The sequence below is a fragment of the Pangasianodon hypophthalmus genome, chromosome 2 (genome assembly GCF_027358585.1).
Source record: "Pangasianodon hypophthalmus isolate fPanHyp1 chromosome 2, fPanHyp1.pri, whole genome shotgun sequence".
Taxonomy (NCBI): domain Eukaryota; kingdom Metazoa; phylum Chordata; class Actinopteri; order Siluriformes; family Pangasiidae; genus Pangasianodon; species Pangasianodon hypophthalmus.
The window spans coordinates 22,716,573-22,740,067 of record NC_069711.1 but is presented as its reverse complement, the minus strand read 5'-3'; the positions used below and the strand labels follow the sequence as shown (position 1 = coordinate 22,740,067).

The following is a 23,495-nucleotide window of genomic DNA, read 5'->3' as shown; positions in this document are numbered from 1 at the left end:
ACAGGACTTGGCCAATCTTCGGCTGAACCCGAGAACCCTTGAAGTTTGAGTCCAAACAAGTGAGTTGTTCAACCTGCCCTATGTGAACTAAGGGTAAAACTAAACATACTGTGAAATTACTTTCCGAAAACCTTTTAAATTGATAACAAACGCTATTATTTCTTTGCCATGGAATGCCACCAAAAGTCTTTGGTGTAATCTGTTTTGGAGAAGAGAAAAGAGAAGGAAAAAAAAACAAAACAAAAAAAAACGAGTGTGGTAAAGTGGATGTGCAAAGAAGACAGTCAGGTTGTGATTCATAGCTAGAGTATTAGTAAAGATGGAAATAACAAGATGTGATCATATCACATGCATTTCAGCAATGGGGCCTGCCATGCAGTGAGGAGAAGAGTCTATAAACATCTACAAGGAAACAGATGATTATCTGGGCCATATAATAATACACTATATGGTCAAAGGTTTGTGGACACCCAAATGTTCTTGCTGACCATCCCATTCCAGATTTATTCCTCTGTTGCTGTTATAATAACCTCCTATAAAAACCTTCTGGGAAGGCTTTCCACTAGATTTTGGAGTTTGGCTGTGGGGATTTGCTCATTCAGTCACAAGATGTCAGGCATTGATGTTGGGTAAGGAGGCCTGGGGTGCAGTCAGTGTTCCAGTTCATCCCAAAGGTGTTCAGTGGGGTTGAGGACAGGGCTCTATGCAGAACACACACGTTTTTTTTTTTCACACCAACTTTTGCAAATCATGTCTTTATGGAGCTCGGTTTGTGCACAGGGGCATGTCCACAACCTTTCGGCCACATACTGCAAGTTCAGGATGAAGATCTTGGCTAAATCATCCTCCAAGACAAAATGTCACTTCCAAAAAAATAATAATTATTTAAAAAAACAATAGTAATAAGGACTGGGCCATATAACAGTATAATACCAAAGCTGTGATGAACTGTGCCACAACACGCTTTTCTGAGATGTGCCAGATATAGCCTGTCCTTTTACAACACTAACAAACTCCTTGTTACTTACAGTTGATTGGATGTTAAAATCTATTTATTCTTTATCAGTTGTACTGGTTATTTTCCCTACACTTTCTTATTAAATTATATTCTGTAGATATTAAATTACTGCGTAACTTTTGGCTCTTCATTAGCTAAATGAAATACTGTAATACATCACGTATTGTGAAAATGTCCTAATATTTTTTGCCATATTGACCACAGACTAGTAGCACCAATGCCAAAATATATTAATGGATGGCAACATAATCAAAGTGCAGCCCAAAGAAACATGGTGCGTTTATTTATTTTTTTCACCCAATCTGACCTTCTCTAATCTGTCTCTTGCAGCTGTAAGAGTGGGACAGCACCAGTGCTAGACCATAAGCCAAAGTCCAGCCTGCCCTCTTGAACAAGCTGAAGGACCTGTGGGGGGAGATAAGGTAGAGAGAGAGACAAAAGTGCAACAAAATGCTGCTCCGAGAGTACGCTGCACCCAGTGTGATCACAACGTGAATCAGCTGATCAAACTTGCTGTGGGTATGATGAACTGTAGCCTAATCATGCTACCTGAATCGAGGTTAATCGACTTTTCTGGACAATTTGTAGCGCACCATGCTCAGTGCAGTGAGTTCTCTCCATAAGCAGAGTGTAAGCTTTCACTCATGGTGAAATAAAAAATACAAAGCACATAAATATCATGTGCTCTTTTCTTCACTCTGTCATCTGGCAAGGTCAGGTAAGGTCAAAGTGATCAGGGTTTCAGCCAGACGCCTGTTCTGCCAGATTGAATGTCAGAGGAAATGTTCAACACTGAACTGCAAGTCATCAGTTACACAGTTTGACAAAGGACAGTTATTTAATGCATATTGAAGGTCAGAGTGCACATATGTCTTAATCTATATGTAATGCAGTTTATTAACACAGCAGGGACAGTGGTAGCGCAGCTGTTAAGGCTCTGAGATAGTGACTGGAAGGCCAGGAGTTCAAATCTCAGAACTGCCAGAGAAGCACTGTGCGAACCTTAACCCATTACTGCTCAGTATCCTGTCTTTGTTGTAAGTCACATTTTGAGGTGGGGGGGACTTGTCTGCTTAATGGGTAAATTTAAATGTAAAATGATTAAGCCTGGTTGGGGATTCTCTTTAAATATTACAATCTGTTAAAAATAAGGAAAATTAATCCAGGATTAATTTTGAAATGTCACTTAAAGTTAGCCTCGAATACAAGAAGCCATTTAACAAGAAAACAAACCACTGATTCAACAGGTCAATGATGTTAGCAGCTTAATAACAACTCCAAGCATTTCCTGTGATGTGAGAAAAGGTGGCGAACTCATTCTCACCAGCAAGAATTCAAGCTGAGCCCTTTCACTGAGCTATTTAAAAGAAAAGTTTAGAGACAGTCGTGGCAGCCAAAGGCACTGCCTCACTGTCCACTGTGACTAATGGATTCATTAAACCTCACCCACACATCCCCTCCTCCGAGAGAACTACTCAGCTGAGATGTTCTCACTGCAAAGCTACGACTGGTCAGTAGGGGTGGGTGATATAAGAAAAATATCATATGATGCTTGAAGGCATTTCTATGATACACAACATGTATCACAATATACAGGTTTGCTAACAAACTGCCTACAATACAGTCATGTTGTATTAAAAAAAGCTGTATACAAAAATAATTTTTTTTTTTAACACTGATAAGGAGGAAAATTTAATAAGATGCATTAAAATCTAATCAGCTGCTTCGAGTTTGTAACTGTTATAAAAGATGTTGACTTTAACACCCTTAATATATCATAAAATTTATCATAATATCTATATCACCATATTCCCCAGACCTACTTGTCAATCACTTTTTAGAAGGATTCTTATTACCACATCTTTCAAATTCATTTTCTGAGAAAAGCATGAGAAGATAAGCAGTTTATTTCATTTTTCAATGTTAAAGATATCCTATTTGCTTTAATTATTTTAAAGCAAATAATTCCCCATAAGCCCAGGAGGTTTACAGGGGTCGAATCATATCAGTAAAGAACCCAGGCTCAATTACAACATTCCTATTTTTAATAAGCTCCACTGTGATTGACGGACAGGAAGAAAAGGCTTCTCGGTGAAGGATTTTGCTCCCTATTCATCTGCATCGCTGACAATAGCAGGAGTGTCACTTTCATTAAGTGTCCCATTTCGCTGCTCATCAGCTGAGGAGGAGTGAAGAATGATGGGACTGCTCTCCCACTAAACCTGCCAGCTGAACCTGAACCACAATAGAGCAGAGATTAGCATTTAGAACCGTTTGAAGAGCGTATGGAAACAAAAAGGTGTGAAAACTGGTTTAATGGCTTTCCTGCTGCTACATACAGATATAAAGTTCATTTGGAAAATAAAGTGTAATAAGATCGACTTCAGGCTTTGTCAAGATCAGAAGGAGCTCTGGGGTAAAGTCAGGTAACTGGAATGAAAATCTGAAGTTGCAAAAACAAAGTTTATGTGCCAGACTCAAAATGCAGCTGAAAATTGCTGCCTAAATTATGGTAAGTGGAAGCATTCATTTCCACTGCACAATATGAGCATATGTAAATGTTTTTTTAGTGACAATGACCTTTTGAAACTGCAATTCCAACAATAACTGCATTCATTTTACAGTCTGTGGCACAATCAAGCTTACCTCTAGATTTTCAGTAAAACAATAATGTTATATATATATATATATATATATATATATATATATATATATATATATATATATATATATATATATATATAAATTTACAACCAGTAAGGATCTAGTAAGGATCTACAGACTTCTCTAGAATGATAAGAAATTCCCAAAAAAATTGCTTCTAGTTGGTTGGTTATGTGGCCACAAATTGTATAGAATGGCACAAATCCCCACAGCCACGCTCCAAAACCTAGAATGAAATGGAAAGCCTTCCCAGAAGAGTGGAGGTTATTATAACAGCAAACAGGGACTAAATCTGGAATAGGATATTCAACAAAGACATATGAATGTGATGGTCAGGTGATCACATACCTTACGCTCTATTCAAAAGAGAGTTTCTGATAAAGAATCCCCAGTTGGGATATTCCTATTCTCAATACTCATGTGTTTTTGGCCCATGTGCCATTCAGCTTTTGCCCAAAATGACCAAAATACACATCCCCTTTTTTTTCTTCCAGAAAATAAATAACATGGAGAGTATTTCTTTGGTTGATAATGACATGGTGGTGTGGCAACAGGAAATAGTACACTTAGTTTTTCAGTAAAACAACATACGGAGACAGTGCATGCATTTACAACTTTTCAGTCTTTCTTCAGTGGATATTTTCACCTGGATACTAAGAACTGCTGCGGTAATCATCAGTACTGTCCTGTGCTCATCCCAGGACTCTTATCCACAATATATTCATTCTAGGCCTTACACGACTTCCAGGCTGCTAATATGGAGAGTTCAAAACACCTGCGCAAATCAATCCAGATTCACAAATCAACTGACCCATCTCCCGTTTTATTAGGGAGAAAAAGACTGTTCTTTTGGAATATTTTTGACTGATAACATGTATGAGCACATACTAATGTTTTTGCAAAGCTCCTACACAAAATGCATAGCGGTTGGCAGGTCTGGTAATATAAATAGTGATAAACGTCCCAGGATATCATGGCAACATGATATCGTGGAGAGGTGATAATATTGTTATATCGCACAAGCCTGACTCAAACTAAACAATCTTTCAACATGCTTAGTATTGATTGACTTTATTTTTCTACAAATGTACACTGTAATGATGTATAATCCCAGAAGAGGACGTGTTTTCTTTCAAGTCTGGCTCCTCTCAAGGTTTCTTCCTCGAGTCATCTCAGGGAGTTTTTCTTGCCACTGTCGCCTCTGGCTTGTTCATTACAGATCTAAATCTACATGTGGATTTCTGTAAAGGTGCTTTGTGACAATGTCTATTGTTAAAAGCGCTATACAAAAAAAAGTAAACTCAATTAATGTGATTAAGCATCAAATTAACTGTCACTAAAGAACACTCAATTTATTCCAGGACCTACTTTGTAGCCTCAGCTAAACTAATCATTTGTTTAGTTCCAGATGCATTGTAGTCTCCAGATGATGAGATGAGGCAAATGCTAAAGCAATGAGGTAATAAGCTGGAAGCCTTCCCACTTACAAAAGCACAGCGAAGCAGATGCAGTGGGGTGATACAGCACATGAAGGCTGAATAAAATTAAGGAAAAAGAAGAGAGAGGAAAAAACACACTGCACAGATTGCTCAAATATCCTGATAAAGACAGGATACAAGTAGAAGCAGCCCATGATGACGTTCATTTATTACCCCAGGGACTGAATAACGTAAAATACATTGTTAGTTTGGCTGGACACTAAGGCAGATCTATAGGAACAGAAGAAGAAATTAGAGAGGCTGGAGACGAAGCGGGAAAGAAAATGCTCAGCACAGTACTGTCAGATAGAAAAATACACCGTTTGTGCCATTTTTATCTAACACCTAAAATTAATAATTTGCACAACTTATACAGTGTATAAATATCGTGTCATTTATAAGTACTAATAGAAAACAAATTAATAATACAGTAATGTGTGTCCCTCCCCCAGATATTAAACACTTCCCCAAATGCAAAATGGATGCTTCAGAAGAGGCACTCAGCCATATACTTGGTCTGGGCAGTTAAACCTCGGCTATGCATGCTACCCGAGAAAGTATTTTCAAGAGAAGAAAGAAAAATAAAATCATTAAGAAAAGCAAGATCCTGCAGGCTGATTAAAGGAGCCATTATAATGGTAGCTACAGGTATATAGAATCACTTTACATTCACATATACACAGTATCATTAACTTTCATTTTCTATAAGGAATGACTAGCTGTATCACTGCCAGTACCTTAAATATCTAATGACACACGTGACACAAACATCCGGCTTCATAGAAAATACAACCCGCTATACTGTGGTCATTTTATTGCTGTCTGGATGCGAGGGTTTTATTACTGAGGAGACGTGTAAAAAGATTTATAGTCCCTGTGATAAACTCATCCAATCGGAATAAGGCTTAAGACTTGTTTCTACACTGCCAGTTAAAGAACTAATGATGCTTATATGCTCATAGGGGGTTGGAATACAATAATATCAGTAGTATGATAATATGCGTAACTGTGAAGATGATATGATCTGTCATATTGCAACACTGACATGTAATCAAAAATGCACAAGAGCCTATGATGTTTCACATGAAGCCACACCACACAACACATAGGTGACTTTCCTATAACAGCACACAGTATTGTGTTAAGCTAGCTTTACGCTGTTAGCGATTTTGCTATCACAGGGGATATTGGGCATTTCATGGTGCCCAGCCATAAACAGCTCCAAACTCCTCTTCTACGCCTTTTAAACATGTTTTCTCTAGGCAGAATGCTGCTACCATTTCTGTTTAGTTTCTAGACACGATTGCTGCGATTGATGACATAATTTTCTTTAATCATAGGTCTATGGTCTTCAGTGTATAATCTTTTTTTCACAGCTCGTTATAGAACTCTCGCAAGATTTTATTGGGATTATCTCACGCAGTGTGACGAGTAATAAACGCTGGAATAGCATAGTGTAAAACCGGCTTTACATAATGAACTTTGGTAAACTTCAAACGGTAGAAAAGAAAGCCATCAAAATCATCTGTCATTTGAAACCGCAGCGTGTGACAACGTCTGCATGTTAGTTCTAATTGTTCAGCTTTAATAAAATTTTACCATGCTTCATTTGGCAAATATAAGATCCTGTTATATTCCTACAGAGAACAGACATCTTAGTAGACATCAGGGCATCACGATCACACTCAACCCTTTCCATCAAGTGTGTGTGCTGTGTTTCAATCACCATGGATTAAGTAAAGCCAGGGTTTCTAATCTAGACGCATTTATCATAATAACACGCACCCTTAGAACTGCTGGTGCTTTTAATTATGGCAGGCTTCATTTGAGTTCCTGCTTCAAATCAGTCGGAGGATTGAAATGATGACAGAGCTGCAAATGATTAATAGTCTGACAAGCATCGTGCTTGACAGTCACTGAGGGGTTCTTACTTTTTCTGCACTTGTGTCCAGAGATTTCAGAAACACGCTCCACATCTGCTCATCTATCACAGTTTTTTACATTTAGATATTTTTTATTAAAATACACTTTAAAATAGACTATCCTGAGCTGATAAACTTCACAAAGCACTGTGACTAGTACAAGCGTTTACAACCGAGACTTCTTCCAAAAAAACTTTAAATAAATGTCCCCTAACAAAAGTCACCACATCACTGAGTATAGGTTTTACTTTGTTAAACAACCAGTTTTTAAATCTGTTTATTATTAATCTTAGATTATGTGGCGCATCTGCTGTACAAATCCCTGTGTATTACCTGTTACTATAGAAACAATAACGTATTAGAATGAGCACATGAATATAAACCTATTGCTAATTGTTACAGCTGGAACTACTGTCCGGATCGTGCAGTTATACGAAATTAATGCACACCTCCTGACCAATCGGACTGGAGCCTTCAACCGCATTGTGGTATAAGCCTCTTTTAAACGGCAGTTCTTTTTCTATCTTGATTTTTAAGAAACACCATGCGGCAGCTTTATATTCATGAAGCACATTAAAATGTAATAGCTAATCCTAACAAAGTGTCTAAACCTCTCACCGAGTGTAATGTGTGCATTAGGCTGAATCAGTAAATGCTCATGTCGCTGCCAATTTAAAAAGTGCTTTACACAAGGCTAGTACTATTTTACTAACTGAATTACTGATCTAGTGCATGCCGTTTAAGAAGAAAGAGCGTAAAGTGTTTCTCATGTCGCTTTCTGTTTGTCTTCTATACGGCAGGTGAAAAATTCGACACAGATCGCAGTGGGAGTGAGAGCAATACAAAGGAGGCTGTGAGAGCGGAAAAAGGCTAAAGATTTTTCAGTGTTATGCAAACTAAAAGTCGCTTGCACATGCCACAACCTCAAAACAGCCAACTAGTGATGAAGAAAGCGATTAGTTTCAGTGTAATGTGGAAGCGTGACCCTGCTTGCACGTGACATTCCTTTTCAACGTGCGTGCACGACACAGAGCACCAGATTTCTCAATTCTACTCAAACTCTGTATGATGCAATGAAGCTACAAATCCAAACAACTGGCTTGAAAGATCCGTATCGTTTGACATTTCTTATTCACCGACACTTTTAGTTCATATCTGCATTTTACTTCCCGAGACAAAGGGAAGTAAAATGGACTGAAACAGTGAAGACATGCTTCACTAAAGGAAGAGTTCAGGAACAGTTCTATTAGTCACTGAGCTAGTAGAAACATAGTAGAAGAGTGTACAAACAATATATATACACACTATTAACATGGCAGGTCTGAGTGAGTGAGCAGTGAGCTACATGGATGAGCATAAAGACCTTGAGTGCAAGAAGAAAACAAAAGACCGACAGGATGTTTTTAAGCTCTGACATTCATACAGCCGGCTGCCAAGTCTCCAAGATGGAAAAATTCAAATGACAACTATTGCAACAATAAAGTTCCTTCACATGATTTTTCCACTCTTGACTAAAGAATAAAATAAGGGTGTGGGGGTTTATTATGCAGTCACAGCGCACCGATGCTACAGAGTTCTGACAACTACAAAATTTGTAGTTACTCTACAAAACGCAGAAAGCTTCCTACAATTATTTTTTATCTCAGAAACACACAAGTTGATGCATGCAGCATTCTTCACACACTTCTGACATGCCCCTGCTCTGCTCAGTTCAGCAGACCAGCTGTAGCAGAGGCATGTTAGCCTCGGGCCAACTGTAATACGAATGCTGGCATCCTGCAGCTGCAGAGGAAGACTCACAGTAACCCAGTTAATAAACACGGAACATTTACAACACATTTGCTAAAGATCATTTGAACACACATTGTTGTGAACAATAATTGTGTTATTACAGACAGATGTGAAGCAAACATTTATTTAATGACCCAACCTTCTTACAAAATGGTCATGCAGTGTTGCTGATAATGTGGAAGTTATGACATCACTCAATGAATAGTCAGTCAAAACAGCCAAATTGTTCCAATCCTGATTAAACACCAAAACTCAAGGCGTCTGGCTCACGCCACCTGCACTGACCTTTATCTGCAAAATATATTGCATGTTTTTGGCTACAAATAAGATCAACAAATCTTCAAAATAAGACTGGGAAATATGACGATGTGATATTGATAAAGTGATTGAAATGGTCACTAGTAGAACTGTCACTTTTCGGAGATGTCACAGTTATCATGACATCTTTTTTCTAACATTTTTTAGTAACAATTACAAACTCTGCCGATTTGATGTTAATTTTGTACAGAATCTTTAAAATTGCAAAACGTAAATGTATTTATTATTAGAATTTTTATTCTTGTAGACATTCAGTCTTCATAGTTTTTTATTTATTTTTTATTTATTTTTTTTTTTAAACGCAACACAACCATTTTGCTGGCAGATTATTAAGAGTCCTACATATCATGATACACATCACGTCCCGCAGAAATGTTACGACAAAAATATCTCTAACCCCATTTCAAAGTAGGTTACAATAAGTTACGTCACAATACGCTTTCGGGAGATATCATGGATACTGTGATATCTTGTTCTTTTTTAAAATAAATTTTGTTACAAACTGACTGGAAGCACTTGATGTGTTCCATTTTACACATAATATTTAAAACTGTAAAAAAAAAAAAAATTACAATATTTTAAGGTTTTTCCATTTTTTCACTCATTTTCAGTGTTAAATCTTTAATTATAAATAAAAACTTACATTTCATAAAAAATTTAAATAAATGTCTTTTTGTAGACATTAAACAAAGTATAATCAAACATGATTTAAACACTAATGTACAGTATGTATAGCATGATGATGATACATAATGTATATTGTAGAAATATCTTCAAAAATCATGATTTTTTTCATAATCACCCAACTCTACTTAAAAGTAAATTTAAGTCCAGAAATGCTGAACAAATCTTTAAAATTGCAAAATGTAAACATATTTATTATTAGAATTTTTATTTCTGAAGACACTCAATTTTTTTTTTTTAGGAGAACAAGAGGGTGGAAGACTGTTATTGGCACGGCTCCTCAGTACTAAATGTTTGCTGCAAGGAGAACGAGTTGTGAAAGGTTGTGAATTAGAACCATGAAACTGGTAAAGAAAAAAGTTTCATAGAGTCATGGGAAGGAAAAAGATTTTTACAGGATCTTAGCGCAGGTTTAATTTTTCATATCTTGTTCTTAAATCATAGATTAATACTGTTTCTTGTCAAGGTTCCATGACGTGCACTTCATCATTCACAAGCTTGATATCATTATCCAATTATTTTTAGGTGCTTAAGCTTTCAACAATTTATTAGGAAGACATAAGAAACTGATGATGGCAGAGAAGTATTAATATACATTTTTAAATGTTTGAGAGACTTATACCCAGACTCACTGTTTTCTTAAACAATACAAAGTAGGAACAGCTACTTTTCTAAACTACTAAAACTACTACTAAAGTTTTCCAGAAAGAAGCATGAATCCTGCATGAAGCTGAACATTACTAACATGCTTAATAATTTAATAGGATATTTTGTCAGCTCTTATCAAAAAATATGTGCTTATGAGAACTGAAGTCTACATCTGAAACTATGGTGAGAGCCTCGAGGCTCAACGAGAACAGAGGAGAACATGTGAAAATCTGCAGTGTTTTGGCGAGAAGCCCTACCTGAACTCCTCACTGTGTGACTCACAGCTGGAGAAAACAGTACAAGCTTGATTTCACAAGACAGTCCACAGCTTCTACTTCACCATTCTCATTCTCTCTCTCAGAACACATACACACACACACACACTCAAACGATAGATAAACAATCTATGTACAAATCACAGAGATTGGAGCATCTTCACGAAGTACACATGCTCATCATTCCAAAAGTTCCACACCTACTACATACACTGCATATTTTTAATGCAACTGATAGTTTTGATCTTTATTTAAGAGCTTGTTGTAGGACTTACAGCCAAACATGTCACACTTGATCATTAGTAGGTCACATGACTATAAAATGTATGTATTCTGTACCTGCGATAGGCACTCAATAATTTACCCAAACCCCCCCCAGCAGCTTCACTTTTCTCCTAATGCTGCATTTGACTTATCTCGGAAGTAGGACGTCAGCACTCAGAATGACGTCATTTTCACATGTTCCAGCTACAAAGTAGTGGGGGGAAGAAAAAAAAACAAAAAAAAAACAGACGCAACAAGCTAGCCAGCTAACTGTGATGAGTTTATTGTATAGATAGCGGTATAGATTTAAAAAGCGAATATGTCTGGTTTGTTGATTGATCTAAAGTAAATACTTGTACACACAGCATGAAGGAAAGGGGTGCTACTCTGTTTACTGTTGATGCTGTGAGCAGCCATTTTGATTTTATGTCACTTGCTGAACACGGGGTTGAGGAGACCGTTCCGAGTTTATGAGTATGAATTCCGAGTCAGAGGTCAGAAAGTACGAGTTGCAACCTGTAGTTGAATACAGAATAACTCCTTTTAAACATCATCTATATTTTAGTCTGACAGGACTAAAATCTCAGAGACACAACATTAATAATTACAGTACTCCATCTCCCCATGTAAAACTAATCCAGAGTTTGGGAAACTTAAAGTAACAGCTCATGGCCCTACTACTGAATAATGCATGCCATGCATAATCATAATCACTTGATTGGCCAGGTACACTTGCATGTACTAGGTTTATGAGATCGTCACTCGATGCATCATCCTACCATGAACCCTAACTATCTCCGATTGACAATAGTATCGCCTGTTGCTCTGAGCAAAGGAAACGAAAGGGCGTGGCCAGATATACATAACGTATGCCATGTGCACGTTACATCATTAGAGCGGGAAAAAAATACCAGAAGCTGGTTATGAGTCAGCTGTAGCAGAGATACTTACTGACATCTTGTAGAGTGAACTGCCCTGATAAACAACACGTTGGGTTTTTTTTTTCCTTAACTTAAATCTCCGTTCATGTCTTGCAAGTGAAGACATTATCTGTTTGGCAGCACGGAGAAGGGAGAAACATGTTTTGCTGCTTGGCTCCTAAGTCAGACAACAGGTTATTAAGGTTCGTATGGGATACAAAATAGGCAAAAAGGAAACACATACTGGGAGATACAAAACGTTATTTTTGTTAATCTTAAAGCTGCAGACACCATGTTTTCCGACAGACATTTACAGTGGCAGGTTTTTGTGAAGTGAAAAAAATTTAACTAAGATAAATCATGTCAGAACTTTTTCCATCCTCAATGTAAATTTACAACATATAAAAATTAATTTAAATAAAAAAACAATCAAACATTGTAGGGAAAAATAGGAAAAATAAAAAAGTTACAACAACCTTGTTGCATAAGTGTGCACACCCTTTTATAATTGGGAATGTGGCTGTATTCAGAATGAACCAATCACATTCAATCTCATGTTCAAAAGTAATTATTATACAGCTGTCATCAATGAAATTATTCTGATTAACCCCAAATAAAGACCAGCTGTTTCTGTAGGATTTTCTTCACATCTTCTTGGTTTCATCTGACTGCTGAAGTCATGGTCTGCAAATAGCTGACAGAGCCTGTGCAGGGTATCACTGTCGAAAGGAACTGATCAGGAGAGGAGTATAAAATAATTTCCAAAACATTAGATGTAGCATGGAACACTGTGAAGGCCACAACAAGTGGAGAAAATGGAGCGCCACAGTGACAGGCAAGAACAGGACAGGACGTCCCTTCAAAATTTATAAAAGGACAAGACAAAAAAAACTTACCAGGGAGGCTGCCAAGACACCTACAGCAACATTAAAGGGGCTGCAGGAATATCTGACAAGTACTGATTTCTCTCTGCATGTGACAACAATCTCTCATATTCCTCACATGTCTGGGCTATGGGGTAGGGTGGCTAGATGGAAGCCCTTTCTCACAAAAAAAAAAATCCAAGCCCAACTATATTACGCCAAACCATGTGGCAAAATGTGTTATGGTCTGATGAGAACAATTCCAAAAGGTATAATAATTCCATAATTCCAAAAAATGTGTGTGGTGCAAAAAAAGATCACCAAAAGAACACCATATCCACAGTGAAGCATGGTGGTGGCAGGATCATGTTTTATTACTGCTTTTCTTCAGCCAGAACTGGGGCTTTCATCAAGGTGGAGGGAATCATGAATAGCTACAAATTCCAGTCGATTTTAGTGCAAAACCTTCAGGTGCCTGCTAGTAAGCTTAAAATGAAAAGGAATTTCACCTTTCAGCACAACAATGACCCAAAGCGTACATCCAAAAAAATCAGACCTGAATTCAACTAAAAATCTGTGGGGACCTGAAGCAGACTGTGCACAGGAGACCTCACAATTTGATGGCTCTAGAATGTTTTTGTAAGAAAGAGTGGAATATATTGCCAAGTGAAGATGTGTCACACTGAAAGACTCTTAGCCAAAAAGTCTGAGTAATGTAATAAAATCAAAAGGTGCTTCAACAAAGTATTAGTTTAGGGATGTGCACACTTATGCAACCAGATTAGTGCAAGTTTTTTATTTTTCCCTTAAAATGTTTCTGATTGTTTTTCACTTAATTTTTATATGTTGTAATTTCACATTGAGGGTGGAAAAGGTTCTGACATGATTTATCTTGGTTTTCTTTTCTTACTTCACAAAAACCTACCATTTTAACAGGGATGTGCAGACTTTTTATATCCATTGTAAATCGTACAACTTGATAGCCATCGCGACAGTTGGAACCAATACTACCATCAATCATCCCAAGCCTAGCATGTACTAGGAATTCGACTTGGCGGAACTGGTGTGCATCGATGGACAACATAACAGTACAGATACAAAACAAGTACAAACAGTGTAACAATGTAGACACAGTGCAAGTAACACAAACTATACAGATTACACAATAAACACAAGGCAGTTCCTAAGTAATAACAGAAGGTGCAGATAAAAGACAGTCATAGTTTAATGTGCAAATATTTGGGTAGATTTTTGAGTTCCAAAGTGCACAGGTATAACAGAACAGACAAGTTCAGAGTTTATCTATGAAGCACACTATTTGCCTTCTACTAAAGCCTGATCCAATATCACAACTCTACATACTATATTCCCTGATTCTGCACACTGAGTGCTGTTGGTAAACCTGTGATGAGGTTCTGATAATCACAAAAAAAAAAAGAAAGAAATAGTGCTCAGACGGTAGGATCAGGTGCTTTGGGCCTGAATTCACGCCCCTACCTGTGAAATATTTAATCTTCTTGTAAATATTTTACTTGCTGTCAAGGAAGCAATGATGTTAATGAATAATCTAATGAACCCTAATGAACTGAAACAGTAGCATCAATGTTAGAGATGTGCAAAGGCATGAGTAGGTTTGAAAACATCTGGGTATAAACCGAGGTGGTTAATAATGAACCTGTGATTCATGATAACACTGAGAACATGAAACAGAGCACACCTTTTTTTTTTTTTTTATTCTAAAGAAGACCTCAGAGTCTCAGACTCAGCTATGTTTACATGTTTTTGCCAATCTGAATTTGTTTCATTCAGAACAGAGTCTAAATAAACTGGATTTTACCCTTTAATGTGGGGAATTAGTATCCTGCTTATAAACTTTCTGTTTAAAATCTTAAATATAAAACAGCAAAAGTTTGAGTGGCATAAACAAATCAGATTTCAGATCATTTGTTTTACAAGTTGACAAGCAGAACAACATTATGATCTTATGTTTAGATAATTAACCAAAGCTGATCACATCTCATTCTCAAACAGAATCGCATCTCAAAGTGGTTTGTTCCATCAATTTGTATATTAAATGGTGAACCGAGGGAGACAGCATGTCACCCAGCTGCTCCTGCAGCAGCAACTTATAGCACAGATGTGACAAAATTTGCATACATTATAATTAGTATAAGAAACAAACACCAAATATATAAATACCTTCTACAAGAAGAAACACAAACAGTAATTTTGCTTGGTGCACTATATTTACCTTCACTACAAACCTGTCAATTATAAATACCTTTCTGTTTTTATGCCTCTCTTAAAGTCTCCCCGTGGTGTTTATTATAGTTAAATCCGTTTATAAGGCATTCGTTTGAGCATGCAAGCGGCTGGGAAAATTGTCTCTACAACTGTTTTACCTCTTCCTTTTCAGAAAAAAAAAATAGATTCGAGTCTATCCATGAAAAATCGGAGTTGGTGTTTAACATAGTAGAGGACAGTGTTATTACATCATAAAATGCATGGCCTATGCAAAAGAATTCCATGGATCACTAGTTTACCAATGCACAGGGGCAGGTGTGTGTGCGGGGGTATGGGTGGCTCATTTGTATTGCATGAGTTTGGGACGTTTCCAATTTGCATACTTATACAATTTACAAGTGCAACTGCTAACCACGCCCCCACCCCCCACCCCCAATCCTTTCATGGCTGTCTAATGATTGTGTTTGTGGAACTGCAGTGTCAAGCAATCATGTAATCATAATCATTCTGGCTGACTTTAAATGGGTGCAGAAAATTCTCATTATCAACCATTAAAAGTCAGCTATTGATTGTGATCAAAAGTCAGCTATTGATATAGATCAGTCACGGCTGTTTTCTTGCCCCAGGAATCAAAGCTCACTGCTCAAACAAACGAAAGTTTTATCTCTAGCTTGTCTCTGCACATCGCTACTGGATGTGAGCCACTGCTATTGTACAAAGCCCTGGCAAACACACACCTGACAGCTGTCACTCAACTGTTCCCAGAAGATCCCAAGAGCCACAGCAGACGAGAGGAAAATACATTCATCACGGCTGTGTGCACACCCTTTACTTTCACCTTGAGCTCCTCAAAACCCACACAATCACCAGACTGACAGTGGTTAAGTCCTGAATACATACAGAACATTCATCATGGTGAGAAAATTTGAGCTCAGTCAAGAGGCTAGCCAAAGCTCACTGAACTTGCAGACATCCTCAGATAATGTTCAAAGTATCAGGGGAAGTATCAGGAGAGCTACATTCACCATCCACTTTCTTAGATACACCTGTACATTCATGCAGTTATCTAATCAACCAATCATGTGGCATCAGCGCAGTGCATAAATCATGCAGATACAGGTCAAGAACTTCAGTTATTGTTCAAATAAAACAATAAAACAAGAAAAGTGTGATCACTGGGACTTTAACCATTGCATGGATATTGGTGCCAGATAGGCTGGTTTGTGTATTTCAGAAACTGCTGATCTCCTGGGGATTTCACACATCACATCAGGCTCCACTCCCATCAGCCAAGAACAAGAATCTGAGGCTATCATGGGCACAGACTCACCCAAACTAGACAGCTGAAAATTAGAAAGAGGGGAGAAAAAAAATAAATAAATAAATAAAATAAAATAAAATCACATGGTCTTTTTCCAATCTTCAACTGTCTAGTTTGTGCGAGTCTGTGCCCATGATAGGCTCAGATTCCTAGGGTTCCTAGCTCTTAGCTGACAGGATTGTAACCTGATGTGGTGTTCTGCTGTTGCAGCACATCCACCTCAAGGTCTGATATTTTGTGCATGCGGAGATGCTTTTTGCCCATAGGTGCGAATGTGTGTGCATGGCGCCTTGCGATGAACCTGCATCCGGTGTGTATTCCTGCCTCGAACCCAGTGTTCCCAGGATAGAACCACGCAACCCTGACCAGGAAGGAAAGGAAGGAAGGAAGGAAGGAAGGATGGATGGAAAGGACATGTGGATGGATGGATGTTAGTTAAGGTAACATGAATGGATGTTAGGTAAGGATTGAGGGAAGGAAGAAAGGGATGGATGGATGTTACGGAAGGAAGGATGGATGAAAAAAGGATGGATGGATGGATGGAAAAAAGGACGGATGTTTGGGAGCAATGGATGTAAGGAAGAAAGGGATAGATGGATGTTAGGGAAGGATGGATGGAAGAAAGGGATGCACGGAACATTCATCATACTGGATTCATTTAACGTAGTACAGGGCGGCACAGTGGTTCAGCAGGTAGCGGCTCCAGGGTTCCCGGTTCGATCCTGAGCTCGGGTTACCGTCTGTCTGCCTGCTGTTTCTGCGCCTGTTCTCCCTGTAGGTGAATTAGGGACTCTAAATTTCCCCAATGTGTGAATGAGTGTGTGCGCAGTGCCATGCTACAGACTGGACTTCAACAGGCAACAATCGCCTGTATTATAACACCGACTGGCAAGTATGAAGAGGAACACTGATCATGCAGATCTAGTGCTGGACTCATTCTCCTGGAGAATACCTCCACCACTGGCATCCTGTAATCTCGCTCTGCATACAAGATATCAGTTATAACCAACATCCACACGCCAGATTTTTACATGAGCTCACTCACCCCATCTTTTCCTTCAGTGCCACTGGTCTGCTGCTCAGTGCTGCACAGTTTCCTTTTATTTTTGTTCTCCGTCCTCTTCATTTTGGTGCAAACAGAAGACAGCTGACAAGGTGATCAAATCAGATGATCATAGTCACTGATTAGCTTCAAGTCGTTTTCCCAGATGAAATTTCACAGCCGGAATCCATTAAGTTAATGGAGAGAGAGAGAGAAAGAGAAAACACCACAAACTGATAAAGTCTGACGAAGAAAAGGTTTTGTGTGTGATTCTCTGGATGTCATGCCCAGCAGCAGCACTGTGTCTCGCTAACTTCCAGTCCACAAACATATATCTGTGAATGTAAACTTAGCTAGCGCTAACCTAGCTTAGAGGAAATTAGGAGGTCATTTAGCCGACTAGCGATAAAAACTAGCAAGACAAGCTCTGAAAGTGTTCACTGAAATGATAATGAGAGAAAAAAGAAAAAAGAGGTTTCCCAAAAAATGTAAGCACTTTATGAAGGTAGCCGTTACTGTAGTTCTAACTCAGCTAGCAAAGCTAATAAAGGCGCTGAGGCAATTAGCTGCATTTAATGTTCCCGCTTCTCTGTGAAGAAGCTAGCCTTTAAGCTAATTCCTAACTCCTCTCTTCAATTCAGAGTGGAGTTTAGAAATTTGCTCTTTATTTTTTTCTCTCTCTCTCTAAAATCCATGAGTGTCGCATGTCTTCGGTCTCCGGGCGTCTCTCCAGCTCTCCAGCAGCTGATGAATCAGTTAGCTTGTTTAGCTAAAACCGGCTCCTTGGCATTTCACTTCACCAACCAGCCAACTAAAGCAAAGCGCTCGCGCCTCAGTCATGCCCGGTACCGGTGACTCACGCGAGCCTTCCCGCTGCACTGTTCTCAGATCAGCATAGCGTCTGTCTCACACACTCTCTCTCACACACACCGTCTCCCGGCCCTCATGGTGCACACATCCGGAATAAACACACAGCAGGGATGACGGCAGGTTTAATCTCACTGGATCCCGAGTTCCTCTGCACCTCCTCAGTCGCAGCAATTTAGCCGCTTCCTGGATCGCTCCTGAACCGCTGATCTGAGATCAGTCTGCCGGTGCACGCGCATGCGTGGTGATACACTGATACCCACTACAGCGCTGATCTGGGAGCAGTTCAGCCTCACGCTGGCTGAGCACTAGGAAATTGTTACACACTAGTATTTGGATGTGCCTCTGCTGCCGCCTACAGTGCACTTTTGCAATGTCGTGTTTATTTTATATTTATTTTTATTTTAATCATTTGGGATTTTCGTTCAGGGTCTTGTTCATTCCCATTAACAAAAAATAATAATAATTTTAAAAAGCCAGGTAATTCTACAACAATACAATACAAAAATAATTGTATCACATTTTAATTGTTAATTTTAAATATGCAAATACTGCGCTAGATAATTAAATATATGTATGCTATTTTTGCATAAAACAAAATACAATGTATTTATTAATATATCATATAATACGTATTTATAATATTATAGTAACACATTTGGTCATACAGTCAATAATTAAGGAATGAAACACTTGGGGACATGCTGTTATAGGAAAATCATCCACAACAAGGTGTGGATTAAAGTGGAGTTTCTGTGTTTAGCTTGAAGTGAATTCTTTTCCTGTAACAGTACACCCCGAACGTGCTTTATTCCTCTTATAAAACAGCAATTTGCCAATGACTGCAATTTTTTATTAGTGAACAATAAACATGTACTGTTTATAGTTACAGTTAATGTTGTAGAATGTCCACAAACAAGTTAGTTCCTGTTATCACTTATACTACAGCAGCTATAAATGGTCATCCTTCACCAGCCTATATTTTTTCTATCTTGTACTTAGTAAAACAAAAAACAAACCCACAGCTTGTCATTTCACCAAGAAACTGGAAACCTCTAACTTCTCTGTATCCAGTGGTGAAATAAGGCATGTGTAAAAGTCAAAACTACTCAAGCTATTAAGTAGAGCTTATGTTAATGTCTGGCTTTAATACCTGTGATCCATGGGAATGTATGCCCTGAAGACTGCGTGAGATGTCGTGACACGTATGGGTGGTTTTAGAAAATAGACCATCAGTAAGCAACTAGTGAAATAATTAACCAGCATTATTATGTCATCTAAGGTGAGGACTATATGTGAAGTAAATAACATTACCAAAACAGTAGTTATGTGATGGAATAAAAGTGTAAAATCAAGTGTATCATTTATATGTATTTATTATATATGTTGACAATATCCTACAACTACCTCAGCTTAATGTTGCACAGCATTATATTGCAGAAAACAGTTGCACATATCTGCACTTTGAGACTGTTTCTGCCACCATCGTTAAATCCTCACGTTATATTTTTATACTTTTTCTTTTAATAGTTTCCCATTTTCTAACTCTATGTACATTCTATTTTATGTCACAGACAGTTGTAAAAAACATTTTACTACACCGCGTTCAGTCTAACGTGTGTATGGTTGTGTGTGTGTGACATATAAAATTTGAATTTCAATAATTTTTCACATACTGTGGAAATATCCAATAAAAAAAGTAGACAATTAGAGGGAAAATATTGGAGGCTTTTTTTCTGGTATTAATTTTGTGTACTAAAATAAACGAAAAGTTCCACAATTTATTTTCATTACAAATACAGGAGAAAAAAATATTTTGAATTTATACATATACCAGATTCATAAAATAACCATTAATTTTAGTCACACATTTACAAATTATAGATAGATACTAGTCTTTAAACACTGAACATTTTACTGCACATTTATGTGTGAAAAATGAGTCAGCAAAGTGATCATGATCATTTATTTGCCTTCTGCTGTAAACACTACTGCATATGAATGACTGACGACGTTTGAAGTGTTAAACTGAACTCATTTCTGGGGTGTGACAGTGTTGTCAATAGTAACAGTATCAGTAATTAAACAAACACAATCATGTCCACACATGTCTAAAATATGTACTTCTAGGCTCCACAATTATTTTAATTTAAAAAAATTGTGTAATTGTACATTTTTATTGATAAAGATTTTCTTAGCTTGTTATGGCAGGTATATTTTATATATGTATTATGTTATGAGTTCAAAGTGAGATTTACATATAAATAAGAAATCACTCCTGGGTCAGATATCTCTTCTCTGGATAGAATCCTTTAAGAACTATAGTGGCCATTAAAGAGAAGAAAGCCACTGTAGTGAGGATTGTCCTCAATGCCTTGAACCAGCTGGGATACGTGGGTAACAGGGCCAGGTCGTAATGCAGCGATATTCCCAGCCCCATGATCACCAGCATGCCAGACTGGATAATATTGTGGCTAAACAGCAGAGCTAGCCATGCGATTATAGAGGGAACAACACTGTTGGCTAGGTTCAGCCAGTCGGGTTTTGCTGGGCTGCCCTCGGGTAAGGCGAAACCCCAACGAGCACCTCCGAGAAAGGAAACGATCGAGGCTCCGTATACAACCTGAGCGTAAGCTAATTCAGGAATGTATGTCTCTGTGATGGCCATGAGTAACGGAGCAGATACAAATGGTAAGAGACCGGAAAATCCCAGATACAGTGCTGGTTTAGGGGCGTTCTTCAGAACCTTCAGATCATAACGAAGCAAGTCGAGTTCTCGTGGAGGTGGTTCTTCCGGCTGCCGTTTCTTCAGTCTCTGTGATGAAGAGTGGATGGATTCAGCTCGGATGAGAGAACCTGTGGCGTATCTGGGAGGCAGAGGGCAATTCCAGTCTTTCGTGAAAAACAGAGAACAGCGGATCTGGTGGCCAGAGAAGACAAACCTTTTGGACACGGGCTGAAGTCTGCTCCAATTCCCACACTGTTCATAAGAGACACACACATCAACAAGAGTTCATCAGTTATTTCTGAAATTCTGCAGAAAAAGATAAGAGAAAATTCATTAGGAGTTCATAGCACCCTAAAGGTTTGACCTCTATCTGACTGGAAGATATTCTGGTGAAGGGTTTTGCCTTGAACCATAGGGTTTATTTAAGAATGTAAGCTATGACACTTGCATTTTCCTCTAACAGCATGTCCTGAAGTGATTTATTCCTTTTATACCACAGCAATTTTCCCAAGCGAACAACTTTTTATTTATTAAAGAATGTCATGTTCTCCTTTTTATCCTTTGAAATGTCTGCAAAACAAGTTATCTCCTGTCATCTCTTAAGTTATAACAGTTATACCAGTCCCTCATTCCCTCATCAGCCTCCTTTTGTCTCTCTCCTGAAGCTAATAAGACAATAGTCTGTAACTATAACTGACTGTTATAAAGCCCTGACACTGGAGACACTCCTTCCAAAGAACTCTAAATAAACATCTCCTCAAAGAAAACTTAACCATTTCAATAAGTACACACTTTTTTGATATGTTTATGTGGAGCAAGTCTCTGTGTAATTTGATACTGTAGAAATTATACTGAATTAGAACAAGTGCTTTAATATAAACCCTGTGAATTGCCTTGCAGCTGCACATCTGTCAGAGAAGCTTCTGGCTAATCAGATCTGAGAATTCAACAGTGAAGTGGTATAAAGATGATATGAAGTTGATTAATAATGTCAAAGAAGGTGTAAACAGTCAGCAATAAAATGGATGGATAAATATGAGTGACTATGAGTGAGCTTCAAGCTAATATATATCCCGAAAATGCTAAGACAAAAGGCTTTTATAAAACGCCATCACTAGCTGTTCAGCTGTAAATACACTAGCGTTTAAAAGTCTGCAATCACTCCGAAACTGTGCCGGATCACCGAATCTCAACCCTGTTGAGCTGTTGTGGGAGCTCAAACGGATGGTACAAAAAAGTGCCCATCAAACCAAACCAACTTGTGGGAGGTGCTTCCCGAAGCATGGAGTGAAATTTCTGCAGATTACCTCAAAAAACTGGCAGCTAGAGTCCCAAAGGTCTGCAAGGCTGTAATTACTGCAGCGAATGTCCACCCCCTGGACATTTGGTACTGCAGCGACTCCACCCCCTGGACCTTTGGTACTGCAGCGACTCCACCCCCTGGACCTTTGGTACTGCAACGACTCCACCCCCTGGACCTTTGGTACTGCAGCGACTCCACCCCCTGGACCTTTGGTACTGCAGCGACTCCACCCCCTGGACATTTGGTACTGCAGCGACTCCACCCCCTGGACATTTGGTACTGCAGCGACTCCACCCCCTGGACATTTGGTACTGCAGCGACTCCACCCCCTCCCCTGGACTTTTGGTTCTACAGCGACTCCACCCCCTGGACATTTGGTTCTGCAGCGACTCCACCCCCTGGACTTTTGGTTCTGCAGCAACTCCACCCCCTGGACTTTTGGTTCTGCAGCAACTCCACCCCCTGGACTTTTGGTACTGCAATGACTCCACCCCCTGGACTTTTGGTTCTGCAGTGACTCCACCCCCTGGACATTTGGTACTGCAGCGACTCCACCCCCGGACTTTTGGTTCTGCAGCGACTCCACCCCCTGGACTTTTGGTACTGCAATGACTCCACCCCCTGGACTTTTGGTTCTGCAGTGACTCCACCCCCTGGACTCCACCCCCTGGACACACACACACTTGTACTCTCCTGTAGTTCTGTGTTTGTCCTATGTAGCACCTTGGTCCTGGAGGAACATTGTTTCATTTCACTGTGTACTAACTAGCTGTATATGGTTGAAATGACATTAAAAGCCACTTGACTTGATTTGACTTGCTGCCTCATACACACTCAGTGTCATACACACACACCTCACAATTCAGATAACAAACAGCTCAGATGATGAAAAGAGGTTTTCATGGAAGGATATTAGGTTTATATGGGTTAAGATATATTGCAAGAGTAATGGCATTGCTCACATCTACCAAAAAAAAAAATAATAATAATAAATAAATTTATTAATTTTTTTTTAAAAAAGCAAAATGCTCCTACATGCGAGTATCAACATTCACCTGAAACAGCCGACTCAAAGAGTCGATTCAAAGAGCCGACTCATCACTACTAGATCATTTAATAAACCTCGCCTGTGTGGACAAGTTACT

At 38.7% G+C, this 23,495-nt stretch overlaps 2 protein-coding genes across 8 annotated transcripts in view; both read right to left on the bottom strand.

The window, feature by feature from the left end:
- Positions 1-18,524, bottom strand: part of mast2 (microtubule associated serine/threonine kinase 2) — a 122,352-nt gene extending 103,828 nt beyond the window's left edge. For both annotated transcript variants that reach the window (XM_026933585.3, XM_026933586.3), the window contains exon 1: positions 17,456-18,524. In XM_026933585.3, coding sequence (XP_026789386.2) covers positions 17,456-17,536 — 81 coding nt within the window. In that variant the 5' untranslated portion in view covers positions 17,537-18,524. The remainder of the gene's footprint in view (positions 1-17,455) is intronic.
- A 1,153-nt stretch (positions 18,525-19,677) lies between these two features.
- Positions 19,678-23,495, bottom strand: part of tmem69 (transmembrane protein 69) — a 5,009-nt gene continuing 1,191 nt past the window's right edge. For 3 of the 6 annotated variants that reach the window (XM_026933323.3, XM_026933322.3, XM_026933321.3), the window contains exon 3: positions 19,678-21,299. In XM_026933323.3, coding sequence (XP_026789124.2) covers positions 20,592-21,299 — 708 coding nt within the window. In that variant the 3' untranslated portion in view covers positions 19,678-20,591. Of the gene's footprint in view, positions 21,300-22,354; positions 23,050-23,495 lie in introns of those variants that run through there. The other 3 variants (XM_026933320.3, XR_008305277.1, XR_004579462.2) reach the window with 3 other exon arrangements.